The sequence below is a fragment of the Ceratotherium simum genome, chromosome 37, assembly GCF_057802395.1.
Source record: "Ceratotherium simum simum isolate JZ-2026a chromosome 37, ASM5780239v1, whole genome shotgun sequence".
NCBI classification, from domain to species: Eukaryota; Metazoa; Chordata; class Mammalia; order Perissodactyla; family Rhinocerotidae; genus Ceratotherium; species Ceratotherium simum.
In genome coordinates, this window is record NC_141936.1 from 12,959,386 (window position 1) to 12,975,363 (window position 15,978).

The window sequence follows — 15,978 nt, forward strand, 5'->3', positions numbered from 1 at the left end:
CTCACACAACCACACAAGAAGAATTACCTCAAGACAGCCATCACACTTCAATATGTAGCAGAACTACTTGATGTATACCTCACTTCAACACAGAGAAAATTAAGAAGACATATTCTTAAGGGTCAAGATTTAATAAAATTACATTTTCTTACTGCTTCATGAAGAATATTCATAAGAAAAACTGAATGTGTGGTGGTAGCAAATATAATGACTCATATAGATGGCTACTGGTACAGTTTGGTGCCATGGCCTTAATTCGTGCTAAGGCACCAGGCAAGTTTTCCCTACCATTATTTTTGCACCATCAATAAAAATGTCAACTAGTAAAAACACAAATAAACCTCTCAGAATTACTATGAATACAGTTTTAACCTCATGGACCCCTTGGGTCTCAGGTACTCCAAACGTTCCACAGACCACACTCTGTGGACCATGATATACAATAATGCAATACCAATAAACAATTTGTTTTGTATACCTGTCTATGTTTCCAGACTTGATGGCAACCTTGTTATAGTCCACTATTATATATGTCTAATGTAGACAATATTAATAAAGCAAAAAATAAATACTTTAAATTTTACTCTTTGGCTTCAATTTTTTCCATCTGGCATACAGAAAATTTATTAGTGGAGAGCCCACGTAGTTAGTGCTACCATCCCACCGTTTCTGTCTAGAAAAGGTGCTAAAGGGAAATAAAAAGCTACTAGGGAAACAGAAGAAAGAAGAGACAACCTGCAGGAACAGAAAACAAAGAGATGGATAAAACATTGTACCGGTTAAGTCACCTGTACTTCTAGGTCTGTTTCCTTAATTCTTAAAATGAAGAAGTCCTAACTAAAAGAGTTTTTAAAGATCTAATGTTGTTAAAATGCATTAGACTTCCTGCTGCCAAGAATTCCTTTACACCAGATATACTGGAACACAGTAACAGATATGTCTATCTGTAAATACCAGCATGATGCTGAAGAGATATAGAATTGGTGTTGGGTTCTGGTGCAAACATTTCTAAAAATGTTTATTTACAACTAAGGCTACAACATGTTACTTTCAGTATTTAGCCTTCATGACTGAAAACCGTACCTTAAAAGTATATAATTTGCAGGAGTGACGTCAGCATCATGGTGGAGTGAGCTTTCCCCTTTACTCACCCCCTACTCCAAGATACAACAAAAAGGACATTCATATACCAACAGAGGACATTCACACAACACAAAAGACGTCCAAGAGACCCATGCAGTCTTACATCTGAAGGTGGAGGTGTGGTACCACCAGAGGAAGTGGAAGGAGGTAAGGAAAACTCTCCTCCCCCAACCAAAGTGACCCTGGGACCAGGACCGTGCCACTCTCTAAGAGAGAGGGGGGAGGGGCAGCCCTCCACGGGAAAACCATCAGTCTCCAAGCTATCTCACAGCCTGTGGGAAATTCCCACATGGAGGGGACTGAACTGTTGCAGAGGTGCCTTCATCAAGCTAGCACCCAAGGGAAGCAGATAGCAAGGACAGAATGAGAAGCCCCTGGGATTGGGCAGGCGAAAGAAAGAGCCTCCCCTCCAGGACCGTGCAGCTCAGAGAGAAGAGGGAGGGGCAGCCCTCCACGGGAAAACCGTCGCTCTCCAAGTTCTCTCACAGCCTGTGGGGAATTCCCATATGGAGGGGACTGAACTGTTGCACGGGTGCCTTCATCAAGCTAGCACTACAGAAGGGCAGATAGCGAGGGAAGAATAAGAAGCCCTTGGGATCGAGCAGGTGAAAGAAAGAGGCCCTCCCCTCCAAGACTGCGCAGCTCTCAGAGAGAGAAGAGGGAGGGGCAGCCCTCTGCAGGAAAACTGTCATGCTCCAAGTTCTCTCACAGCCTGTTGGAAATTCCACAAAGAGGGGACTGAACTGTTGCAGAGGAGCCTTCATCAAGCTAGCATCCCAGGAGAGCAGATAGTGAGGGAAAAGCGAGAAGCACCCAGGATCGGGTAGGCGAAAGAAAGAGCCCCTCCCGTCACCTGCAGTACCAGCACAACCAGTCAGCCAGAGCGTCCACAGACTGCGGCGGGCTCAGAATACACAGCTCTTGACCCCCACCCAGTGGCAGCAGGTGGAAGCTGCAACCAGATATTTTCAACATGAGGAAAAATAAGCCCAGGCCCTCAAGCAGTATGCAAAAATATATTAAATCTCCAGACCAAAAGGAAAATGACAAGCACCCAGAAATCCAGCCAGAAGGCACAGAAATTTACAACCTAAATGACAGAATTCAAAATAGCTATCATAAAAAAGCTCAATGAACTACAAGAAAATACAGATAGACAATTCAGTGAAATCAGGAACTTCTTCACAAAAGAGATTGAAATTATGAAGAAAAACCAATCACAAATGTTGGAGATGAAAAACATAATGGAGTAGATAAAGAAAAATCTGGAATCTTTAAAGAACAGAGCTGACAACATGGAGGAAAGAATTAGTAATATTGAGGAAAGGAATAGAGAAAGACTCCAGATGGAGAAGAACAGAGAACTAAGACTAAAAAGAAATGAAGAAATACTCCGAGAAATATCCGACTCAATTAGGAAATGCAACATGAGGATTATACGTATGTCAGAGGGAGAAGAGAGGGAAAAAGGAGCAGAGAGCTTGTTCAAAGAAATAATACCTGAGAACTTCCCAAACCTGGGGAAGGAGCTGTGAATATGAATGAAATCCATAGATCTAAATATATTAACACGAAAAGACCCTCTCCAAGGCATATAGTGGTAAAGCTGGCAAAAGTCAACAGTAAAGAAAAAATATTAAGGGCAGCAAGATAAAAAAATATAACACACAAATGAATTCCTATCAGACTCTCAGCCAATTTCTCGGCAGAAACTTTACAGGCTAGGAGAGAGTGGAATGATATAGTCAAAATTTTGAAAGACAAAAACTTTCAGCCAAGAATACTCTACCCAGTTAAAATATCCTTCAGATATGATGGAGAAATAATAACTGTCAGAGATAAACAAAAGTTAAGGGAGTTCACTGCCACAAGACTCCAACTAGAAGAAATGCTCAAGAAAGCCCTCATGCCTGAAAAAAAGAGAGAAAGGGGATACAAAGCTTTCAGCAAGGAGAAAAACAGGTACACAAAATCAGAAAAATTGCAGCTATCAGAATAGGTTAGCAAACACTTGATTATAACATCAACGATTAAAGGAAGAAAACACCAAAAATAAATATAACCTCATCACTTTAAGCAAACTCACAACACAAAATGGAATAAGTTGCGAGAATAATAACTCAGAAGGGGAAGAGGAAAGGGATGGAATCAACTTAGTCTAAGGAAACAAGAGGCCATCAGAAAATGGACTGTATCATCTACGAGATTTTTTATACAAATGTCATGGTAACCACTAAACAAATAATCAGAACAGAGACACATACGATAAATAAAGGGAAATCTAGGAACACCATCATATAGAACCACCAAACTGAATTGGTAGCCCGAAACACACAGGACGAGAAACAAAGGAAATGCAAAAGAACCAGAAAATGAGCGACAAAATAGCAACATTAAGCCCTCATATATCAATAATCACTCTAAATGTAAACAGACTGAATTCTCCAATCAAAAGACACAGAGTGGTGGGATGGATTAAAAAACAAGATCCAACAATATGCTGCCTCCAGGAAACACATCTCAGCTCTAAAGACAAACTCAGGCTCAGAGTGAAAGGACGGAAGACAATAGTCCAAACTAATGGCAAAGAAAAGAAAGCAGGTGTTACCATACTTTTATCAGACAAATATAAATAATATAAATATATATAAATAAATACATATAAATATTTTTAAAAGCATATATAATAATAAAAACTTAAAGGAACTATTAACAAACCTAAAAGGAGATATTAACAACAATACAATAATAGTAGGGGATCTTAACACGCCACTTAACATCAATGGATAGAGCATCCGGACAGAAAGTCAATAAGGAAATAGAGGACTTAAACGAAAAACCAGACGAGATAGGCTTAATAGATATATAGAGAGCACTCCATCCAAACACAGCAGATTACACATTCTTCTCAAGCATGCATGCAACATTCTCAAGGATAGACCATATGTTGGGAAACAAGGCAAGCCTCTATAAATTTAAGGAGATTGAAATCATAACAAGCATCTTTTCTGACCATAATGCTATGAAACTGGAGGGGGCCGGCCCCGTGGCTTGGCAGTTGGGTGCGCGCGCCCCGCTGCTGGCGGCCCAGGTTCAGGTCCTGGGCACGCACTGGCACGTCGCTTCTCCGGCCATGCTGGGGCCGCATCCCACATGCAGCAGCTAGAAGGATGTGCAGCTATGACATACAACTATCTACTGGGGCTTTGGGGGAAAAAATAAATAAATAAATAAAATTAAAAAAAAAAAATGCTATTAAACTGGAAATCAACTACAAAAAAATAATGGGAAAGTGACAAAGATCTGGAGACTAAACAACATGCTAACGAACAACCAATGGATCACTGAAGAAATTAAAGGAGAAATCAAAAAATGTCTGGAGACAAATGAAAATACACCATACCAACTCATATGGGACGCAGCTAAAGCAGTCCTGAGAGGGAAACTCATAGCAATACAGGTCCAACTTAAGAAAGAAGAAAAATCCCCAATAACCAACCTTAAACTATACCTAATAGAATTAGAAAAAGAACAACAAACAAAGCCCAAAGTCAGCAGAAGGAGGGAAATAATAAAAATTAGAGCAGAAATAAATGAAATTGAGACCAAAAAACAGTAGAAAGGATCAATGAAACAAAGAGCTGGTTCTTTGAGAAGATAAACAAAATTGACAAACCCTTAGCCAGACTTACTAAAAAAAAAAAAGACAGAAGGCTCAAATAAATAAAATTAGAAATGAAAGAGGAGAAATTACAATGCACACCACAGAAATACAAAGGATTATAAGAGCATACTACGAAAAACTATATTCCAACAAAGTGGACAATCCAGAAGACATGGATAAATTCATAGACTCATACAACCTCCCAAAACTGAATCAACAAGAAATAGAGAATCTGAACAGAACAATCACAAGTAAAGAGATTTAAACAGTAATCAAAAAGCTCCCAGGGGCTGGCCCAGTGGCGCAAGTGGTTAAGTGCGTGCGCTCCGCTGTGGCAACCCGGGGTTCACCGGTTCAGATCCCAGGCACGCACCGACACACTGCTTGGCAAGCCATGCTGTGGTGGCGTCCCATATAAAGTGGAGGAAGATGGCACAGATGTTAGCCCAGGGCCAGTCTTCCTCAGCAAAAAGAGGATTGGCAGATGTTAGCTCAGGGCTGATCTTCCTCACACACGCAAAAAAAAGCTCCCAAAAAATAAAAGTCCAAGACCAGATGGCTTCTCTGCAGAATTTTAGCAAACATTCAAAGATTTAACACCTATCCTTCTCAAACTATTCCAAAAAATGCAGGAAGATGGAACACTTCCTAACACATTCTATGAGGCCAACATCACCGTGACACCAAAGCCAGACAAGGACAATACAAAGAAGAAAAATTACAGGCCAACATCACTGATGAACATAGATGCAAAAATCCTCAACAAAATATTGGCAAACCGAATGCAGCAATACATCAAAAAGATCATACACCATGATCAAGTGGGATTTATACCAGGGACACAGGGATGGTTCAACATCCGCAAATCAATCAATGTGATATACCACATTAACAAAATGAGGAATAAAAACCACATGATCATCTCAATAGATGCAGAGAAGCCATCAGACACGTTACAACATCCATTTGTGATAAAAACTCTCAACAAAATGGGTACAGAAGGAAATTACCTCAACATAATAAAGGTTGTATATGAAAAACCGATAGCCAACATCATAGTCAACGGGGAAAAACCAAAAGCCATTCCTCTGAGAACAGAAACAAGACAAGGGTGCCCACTCTTGCCACTCTTATTCAACATAGTACTGGAGGTGTTGGCCAGAGCAATTAGGCAAGAAAAAGGAATAAAAGGAATCCAAATATGCAACGAACAAGTGAAACTCTTGCTGTTTGCAGATGACATGATTTTATATATATAGAAAATCCTAAAGAATCCATTGGAAAACTACTAGAAATAATCAATAACTACAGCAAAGTTGCAGGGTACAAAATCAACTTACAAAATTCAGTTGCATTTCTATACTCTAATAACGAACTAACAGAAAGAGAACTGAAGAAGACAATCCCACTTACAATTGCAACAAAAAGAATAAAATATCTAGAAATATGTTTAACCAAGGAGGTGAAGGACATATACAATGAAAACTATAAGACATTATTGAAAGAAATCGACGATGACATAAAGAAATGCAAAGCTATCCAACGCACGTGGATTGGAAGAATAAACATAGCTAAAATGTCCATACTACCTAAAGCAACCTACAGATTCAATGCAATCCCAATCAGAATCCCAATGACATTCTTCACGGAAATAGAACAAAGAATACTAAAATTCATATGGGGCAAAAAAAACCCCGGAACAGCTAAAGCAATCCTGAGAAAAAAGAACACAGCCAGAGGCATCACAATCCCTGACTTCAAAATATACTACAAAGCTATAATAATTAAAATAGCAAGGTACTGGTACAAAAACTGACACACAGATCAATGGAACAGCAAGGAAAGCCCAGAAATAAAACCACACATCTACGGACACCTACTCGTTGACAAAGAGGCTAGGAACATACAATGGAGAAAGGAAAGTCTCTTCAATAAATGGTGCTGGGAAAACTGGTCAGCCACATGCAAAAGAATGAAAGTAGACCACCTTCTTTCGCCATACACAAAAATTAATTCAAAGTGAATCAAAGACTTGAAGGTAAAAGACCTGAAACTATAAAACACCTGGGAGAAAATATAGGCAGTACACTCTTTGACATGGGTCATAGAGGGATCTTTTCAAATTCCATGTCTACAAGGACAAGGGAAACAAAAGAAAAAATAAACAAGTGGGACTTCATCAGACTAAAGAGCTTCTGCAAGGCAAATGAAACCAGAATCAAAATGAAAAGACAACCCACCAGCTGGGAGAAAGTATTTGCAAAGCATATACGCCACAAGGGGTTAATCTCCATAATACATAAAGAAGTCACACAACTGAACGACAAAAAAAACAAACAACCCAATCAAAAACTGGGCAGAGGATATGAACAGACATTTTTCCAAGGAAGATATACAGATGGTCAATAGGCACATGAAAAGATGTTCAACGTCACTAATCATAAGGGAAATGCAAATCAAAACACCACCAAGATATCACCTTACACCCGTCAGAATGGCTATAATCACTAAGACAAAAAATAACAAATGTTGGAGAGGTTGCGGAGAAAAGGGAACCCTCATTCACTGCTGGTGGGAATACAAACTGCTTCAGCCTCTATGGAAAATAGTATAGGAGATTCCTCAAAAAATTAAAAATAGAAATACCTTTATGATCCAGCTATCCCACTACTGGGTATTATTTTTTTTTTGAGGAAGATCAGCCCTGAGCTAACATCCATGCTAATCCTCCTCTTTTTGCTGAGGAAGACTGGCTCTGAGCTAACATCTATTGCCAATCCTCCTCCTTTTTTTTACCCCCAAAGCCCCAGTAGATAGTTGTATGTCATAGTTGCACATCCTTCTAGTTGCTGTATGTGGGACGCGGCCTCAGCACGGCCGGAGAAGCGGTGAAGCGGTGCGTCGGCGTGCGCCTGGGATCCAAACCCAGGCCGCCAGTAGCGGAGCACGCACACTTAACCGCTAAGCCACGGGGCCGGCCCCCACTACTGGGTATTTATCCAAAGAACCTGAAATTAACAATCCAAAAAGGCTTATGCACCCCTATGTTCATTGCAGCATTACTCATTATAGCCAAGAAGTGGAAGCAACCCAAGTGTCCCTGGACTGATGATTGGATAAAGAAGAGGTAGTATATATACACATATATACAATGGAATACTACCCAGCCATAAAAAAAAAGACAAAATCGTCCAATTTGCAACAACATGGATGGACCTGGAGGGTATCATGTTAAGCCAGACAGAGAAAGACAAACACTGCATGATTTCACTCATACGTGGAAGATAAACTAACACACGGACAGAGAGAACAGTCTGGTGGTTACCAGAGGGAAATGGGTTGGGAGGTGGGGACAAAGGGTGAAGGTAGGCATTTATATGGTGACTGACAAACAGTAATGTACAACTAAAATTTCACAATGTTATAAACTATTACAACACCAATAAAACAAATCAAAAAAAATTTTTTTAAATAATAAGTATAATTTGCTAAATGGATTCTCTGCTGAGTATAATTAAATCTGTACATAACTGTCCATTTGGAGATGTGAATATATTCTTAATTACATTTTGGTGTTTCAAGAAAGAAAAGTAGCAAAACGTTTGCTTAAAAAATTATGGCAATTATTCAAGGTATATTCTGTTAATTAGCAAATTAAACTCAGTTTCCTCAAATTTATAAAAATATTCGATAATTTAAAAATTATACCCCAAAACATCATTATTTAACAACATTATTATTCAGAGTTGAAAAAAAGATTAAATAAGATAAAACATGAAGCAAGAACACTAAGACAGGTACCTGCTAGCATTACTTGTGGAAGTATATGCATTACTGGAGGTCGCTGCAGAGCTGAAAACGCTGTCTAATTCAGCCAGGGCTGCATACTTGTCTGAAGATGCACTCGACTGACTGGGAACTGAAACCACAGAACCAACAGGAGCTTTACCTGTGGTCCCAAAGCCACTCCCCTGATCACCACCTAGGAACAAACAAACACAAATTACACCAAAAATTTAAAGTTATACATTCAACTTATCAACCGCATTTGTCATGAAACACATGTAAAATTAATACTGATTTGGAGCTAAGCAAAACTGAAAGTAAAAATATACCGTAAAAGTCATGTTTGATTTTTGTAAATAAATACTAGACATTAATAGAAAATGGTTCAAAATGAATATATTATAGAAACCACCAAATAACATTCCAATAAGTTCTATTAAAAGGATTTCTTGGCCCTTTATGGCCTTAGAACAGTAAAGCATGCTTTATAAGACAAAATTAAATTTTTGTCAATTATTTTCTTCTAAAACTAGAAAGTTTATAAATTAGTTTATATGCCTTCAGTTTTATAGTTGATATTTCAGATTCAAAATGTGCCATGTAGTCACGAACATTTAGTGTAGACAAAATTTCTATATAACAACTAAGAAAAGCATAGCATCCTCAGATTTTAGTAAATACAACCAAACTTAGAGGACTGCTGAACACATAACTTTGTATTTGTTTTGTGTAAAGGTTGATACCTTGCCCAGCACTGAAGATATTGTCTAAATTGGCAAGTGCTGCATATTTGTCTGCAGTCTGTAGACCAGCTTTATTCGTTGCAACTTTACTAACAGCTGATGCTGTTTGATGACTCTGGGAAGTACTGAAGGTTCCAAAATCAGCACTGGAGGATTTGGGGAAGTTATCAAAATGAGCAAAATTAGCATTTACTGATCCAGCACTTCCACCTGTAACAGAATAAACAGAACACTTGAAATTTCTAGACTTTTCCCAATATCGTTTGATAGATTATATGATCATTTCTTACTAAATTACACGTTCTTGAAGCAATCCTACATTCTTAAAATTAGTAACTAGAAAATAGCATTCAACGTTAAACATCTACATATGGCTTTTTATAATTTATGAAACTACATTTTCAAAGGCCCTGGCAACATGAAAGATAAGTTTCTATGTGTAATTATCCACCCTGGAGTGAAAAATGTAAATCACAGGGGGAGTAACTCCATGCTACCTGGTTTGAGACTCAGTTACTTTATAGAACATTCAGCTATATACTATATGACCTTTTACTAGTTCTCCCTAAACAGACTCCACCAACAAGACACAAAGTATCTTCCACCACCAGCTTTGGTAGCTCCACAGAGACTTGGTTGAAACAAATCCCAGGGTAGAGATTTAAAATGTTTAACATGTAGGAGTTTCATCCAGAATTTTTTAAAAGGTGGTCTTTGAGCTTTAGACTTATTTTACTTGAAGAGCTATTAATTCCACATAATAACTTAATGTGCATACAACACCATAATGTCCTCAGTAAAATCATGCCCTATTATATAGCTCAAGGAATAAAAATTATAGTACATAACATATAAATAATTTAAATATTATAGCAATTTTTTTACTTTATAAAGCACATTTCACCTATTGGTCACTATTTTACATATCTTGCTAAGATTTTAAAGTCTACTCTGGATCTAAAGTACTACCAAAAGACTAAAGCTTTTGATCTTACACTTTTGATATTGGTTCTTTATGCCTGAACATTAGTTTCAGCAATCAAAATAATATATACATTAGTTACATATTAAAGTGATAGCAAAGCACACATAGATATTTTAAAAACAGAAAAGATACATTCTTATTAAAAAGGAAAACACAGACACTTTCCATCATCAGTTTTTTAAATATTCTAAAACAAATATATACTGACAAAATTTCTTTCAGGAATTAAACTCTGGTTGTTTTCAACTAACACTTAAGTAATATGTGTGTGTATTTAAAAGATTATGATCTGTTACAAGCAGCTGGTGAACAAAGCACATATTAAGCTTTCAAAATCTGTATGAAGCAATTTATTACAAATTATTAAAAACTGAATTATTAAATCAACTAACTCTTTTACTGTATACTATTGTGTTCTCTAAGTCTGAGTTTAGTAATAGCGAAGAGGGAATAAAAGTGGGAATGTATGTAAAATTATTATTAAAAGATGATTAACATTTTTTTTTTTTTTTTTTGGTGAGGAGATCAGCCCTGTGCTAACATCCGCCAATCCTCCTCTTTTTTTGCCGAGGAAGACGGCCCTGGGCTAACATCCGTGCCCATCCTCCTCCACTTTATACGGGACGCCGCCACAGCATGGCTTGCCCAAGCAGTGCGTCGGTGCGCACCCGGGATCCGAGCCAGCGAACCCCGGGCCACCGCAGCGGAGCGCACGCACCCAACCGCTTGCGCCACCGGGCCGGCCCCAAAGATGATTAACATTTTATAATTGAAAACCCCATGAAATATAGTATAAAACATACATATTAGTAAAAGATGCCTACTTGACAACAGAACTTACTGTTGGTAGCCTGGAGAGGAAAAGCTGAAGTAAATTCACCAAAACTGCAGCTAGATGAAAGCATTCTAAATGCTGGACAGCCAGAAATTAGGTAAATGATGAAATTTAAAGGAAAAAAAGAAAATTGAAAGAAAAGGCTTTAAGACAATACACAGAGTTAAAAGTTGAAAGAAAAGTAATCAGCCAAAGATTTAAACAAGGGTTCAATGAGTTTCTGAAAACAATACAGTCTATGTGAGAGTATTCAATGTTTAAAGACCAATTCCTGCACAGAAAACTATTTCAAAGTTTGATTAAAGTGATCGTTAAAAAATCAACTCTTGACCAGTAACATTTATTTTCTCAAGCTTTTTGCTCTGAATATTACTTACACTTTTAGTTCTATGGAGGCAGTCAATTAGCTTCCTTTATTCAGAGCCTAAATCAATGTGTTCTGTAAACCTAAAAAACTTTTACTATTTCAATGTTTCTGTGCATAAGAAATTTAAGATTCATGTGCAGGAAAAGGAGGAGAATAGATGTTGTGAATTAGACAACATACCAAAGAGTTCAGAAAAACAAATGAACACAGAAAAAATACAGATTTCAGGTTTCCCCAGAGCTTTGTAAGACAGAATTATTTTAAAATTAGATAATTATAGAATTTAAGTTTAGAGTAATTTTTCAAAACTACACCTAGAGAGTTTTATTTTGTTTTTTAAAGTAAACTAAGCATAATGCTGGAGAAGCTCTACCTGTAGTTTGGGGCTGAAAAGGAGAGTGACTTGCTGTGGGGAAACCTCCAAAATTACTCGAACCACTAGACTGTCCAAATGCATCAAAGTTTGCAAAATCTGCATTTGCAGAATTCTGAGCTGTAAATGGTAAGGAACAATATATGTTAATGAATATGAAAACTATAAATGAAAAATATGACAAATGAACTTAAGACCTTTATGAAAAGTTTCTAGGTCTCACAACTCGTTTTAACAGAATTCACTTAGAAATCAGATTTTAAATCCTACCAGTATTTATTTAACCCAATTTCAAGCAATTTATTAAAGGGTATCCAGAAATTTCCAAAAACACCTTGTAAAATGAGAAATTTGTATACAATATTCTTTGAGTGACCTCAGGAATAGTACTGTAAAAGTGACTATTAAAGGAAACTCAGTTAAGAGCACTAAATACATGAGTTACAGTAAAGCACATCGAAATTTAGGATATAGGATACATTCTGGAAAGTTCAGATTTAAAATGGTAATGAGTGCTTCATCAGCTATGTGAATCTAAAATAATGATAGAAGATGGTTTAATTACATTAACAATCTTTTTGGTTGTTTATTAAAATTTACAGCTACGTCCCACCATGGCATACAAAAATGGAAAACAAAAACAAACGTGACTGTATAAGAAGAAATACATAATTGCCAAATAAATTGAAGATATTCACATTCTGTTAGAAGCCTGCCATTTTTTTTTTTAAAGATTTTATTTATTTATTTTTTTCCCCCCAAAGCCCCAGTAGATAGTTGTATGTCATAGCTGCACATCCTTCTAGTTGCTGTATGTGGGATGTGGCCTCAGCATGGCCAGAGAAGCAGTGCCTCGGTGCGCGCCCGGGATCCGAACCCGGGCCGCCAGCAGCGGAGCGCGCGCACTTAACCCCTAAGCCACGGGGCCGGCCCAGAAGCCTGCCATTTTTAAACACGTATTAAAATTTAAGAAACAATAAAAACTAGTAAAAATTACAACAGTGCAACTCACACTCAGCAAAAAAGACCAACTGGTATTTCCCAACTGGTCATCAACCTAAGAGCAAAATTCTAGGCTTCTCTAAACTTAAAATATATAACTAAATAAACCAATTCAAGATTTTTTTAGAAGGCCAAAACAGACGCCAAGTAAGATTTTTATAAAGGATATGATGAGAATAAGAAGTGGTTGGCATGTGGGAAAGGGAATGCTAAGTTACTGGTAAGAATGAAAAGCTTGTCCAAAAGATGGAGAAAGGTTAAATGTCATCAACATAGTAAAAATCAGCCACTTTAGATCCTTTGCAGGTAATTCTACTTCTAGCAAGTTTTTATAAAGAAATAATCTTGCAAATGAGTATGGTTGTATCTAATAGCTAAACACTGTGTTTTTTATAATAATGAAAAAACTAGAAACTTAAATGGCCAGCAATGAAGGATCGATAAATACATTATGGATCATACGATGAAATATAATGCAGCCATTAAAGAAATCACATAAAAGAACATTTAGTCCTATAAGAAAATGCTTATGACAAAGTAAATAAGATAAACAGGTTAATAAATTCCATATACATTTTCATCTGCCACTTTGTTAAACATGGTATTATGTGCATAGAAAATCTGCATTTTAGTTAACACGAAGTACTAAGATTTCAGACAGCTTTTGTTTTCTTCGTTTGCCTGAGTTTACCAAGCTTTTGCAATATGTATTCTACTTGTAAACAAAACCAAGAAAAGTTACTAAACAAATTTTCCATTAACAAAGTGAAACATTATTCTAGGAAGAAAACCAGGAAAACTTAGCAGCATTTACGTAATTACTCTTTTGTATGTATCTGAAAGGGTACGACAGCAGGGGAGGAAACGCACCTAGAGTAGACCCCCCTTTCACCAGGTGGCTGTGCCAATAGACTCCTTGCGTACTCACACCCAGCAATTCTGAAATGTGGGGTGCTTTCCCACATGTCACTGCTCGAATTTCTTTCTTGAAAATCTTTTTTAAACATGTTTGTCTTATCTCTCAACACTGCACAGAAGTACCCAAATTAAAAGGCTGCTTACCGCTTAACAACATAAACTCTGTATTTTCTGGATACCCTGAAGTCTTGTCATTGTTTCTTTTTTTTAAATTTTACTTTCAAAAATTTTACTTTCCTCAAGATAAATATAATGGAAGAAACACTAATAGATAGATAATAAATTAAAAAATTAATTTCTTGAAAAATATTTTGGAAGAAATATCTATACAAGTTTAAATAATAAATATAATACAAGTTTAAACACAGTTACCATTTAGTATTGCTGAGAATTCCAGTAACCAAGGACAGTTTAGTGCAAAGAGAATCTGAGACAAGAATCACAGAATTCCATCCTAACATAAGTAATGTACAGCCTTGGACAAGCCCCCCCATTTGTTCTGGCTCTACCAGTTTTCTCACTAGCAAAATGAAAGGACTCACTAGATAGTCTCTACTTGCAAATCCAGCACTATGATTCTACAACTTATGAGACAATAAGAATAAATTCTTTAAGAGCTTTGAAATACCAGGCCAAAAAGAAGAAAATTCTACTAAAAGACAAAATAAGTTTACAAGTTCAGAATGTATTACAGATAATACAACTATAAACCAAATGAATAGGAAGCTCTCAAATTCAGAGTGAGTTAATATTCCAAAAGTTTTTAAGTTCTTTGAACAATTCAGTTGTACACTGTAGATGACTTCTCCTGAATACAATTAATGATTCCACCAGTAATATAGATCCACATACACCAACTCAGCTCAAATTTTCACATGAAGGGTAAAGACTTCTGGCTTTTAAGCCATTAAACTATCTGTTGTACATCTGAGAACAATAAATGAAATATAGCTGTCCCTTATAGAAACAGGAATTAGGTCCCAAAGCTAGTTTATTGCTTATAACCTCAAATATATAGGAAGATGTAATACACAATAATATATACTCTACATTTAACTTATATTTAGATCATGGGGGAAAAATATAAATTTAGCATGTTTCAAACATCATCAGGAAAAAATCAGTCCAACACAATCAATTTTGCTTAGTCAAGTCTATTTTATCATGTTTATATTTTCCCAGTGTTTCCTAACCAGAGCTCCAAACACATTAATCAAATAGCTATTCATTACGGCAAGACAGGGCTTTGTAATACTTATATTAGTTTTTATTTGTAGACACTGAATCTATCCACTGTCTTCAACAACTGGTTACGGTAACCATTAAAATTTCTAAGTGCTGTGGAATGAAACTTTGGTAAACACAACTTGGGAAATTAAACACTAATAAATTCAATAATACAAAAATTACTATCTGGAACCTCAAGCAATCTCTACACAGGGAAACCCAAACTAAACAGAATGTGACAAAATGTAGAGACGCTTTTTAAATAATCTTATTTCAAAAAGTACAAAGACGTCAACTCAGTTTAGAATTTAAGGAACCAAGTTAATGAGCCTGAATCTTGCTGCGAGTTGTCTTTCCTCCTCCATGAGAAACAGGTACTCATGAGAAAGAAAGATAAATGTAGAGACTAGAGGATGGAAACTAACAGCCCTCATCAAATCCAGCTGACAGATACACTTTGTTTCACCTAAACAATATTTTCAATTTTTTCATCAATTCCCAAAGTTTAAAAGGTATTTCGTATTAAATAGACAAGATTTCTTGTTTCTCTTAAAAAAAAAGTCAATATAACTAGTAATCCTGAACCTTTATTTCCATGTGGCAACAGATTTGAACATTCCCCTTTAAAAAGGGCACCACGATTCCTTCCACACTGCATTATTATTACACATTGGAGTTAAGTGGGTGGCAAGGCAATTGAGTTTGACATCGTTAGCATAAGGTGAGACAAAAATCAACTACAGTTTACAGTTTGTAGGTTTTGTGATATGTTTATCATCAGGCAAAAATGACTATTAAATTCTGTAGGTAAATTATGTTTTTAATCACATGTGTATTTCTGTAGATGACTTTTCCTGAACACAATAATGATCCCACCACTGATACACATCCACACACACCATCTCAGCCAGAATGTTCACATGAAGGGTAAAGAC

General features: G+C 36.7%; 1 protein-coding gene across 7 annotated transcripts in view; it reads right to left on the reverse strand.

Moving 5' to 3' along the window:
• Positions 1 to 15,978, reverse strand: part of AGFG1 (ArfGAP with FG repeats 1) — an 81,125-nt gene that overhangs the window by 11,963 nt on the left and 53,184 nt on the right. For 6 of the 7 annotated variants that reach the window (XM_087424737.1, XM_014785360.2, XM_087424740.1 and 3 more), the window contains exons 6-8: positions 11,897 to 12,016; positions 9,337 to 9,546; positions 8,609 to 8,789 (exon numbers count right to left, since the gene is read on the reverse strand). In XM_087424737.1, the coding sequence (XP_087280863.1) occupies positions 8,609 to 8,789; positions 9,337 to 9,546; positions 11,897 to 12,016 (511 nt within the window). The remainder of the gene's footprint in view (positions 1 to 8,608; positions 8,790 to 9,336; positions 9,547 to 11,896; positions 12,017 to 15,978) is intronic. The other variant, XM_087424738.1, reaches the window with a different exon arrangement.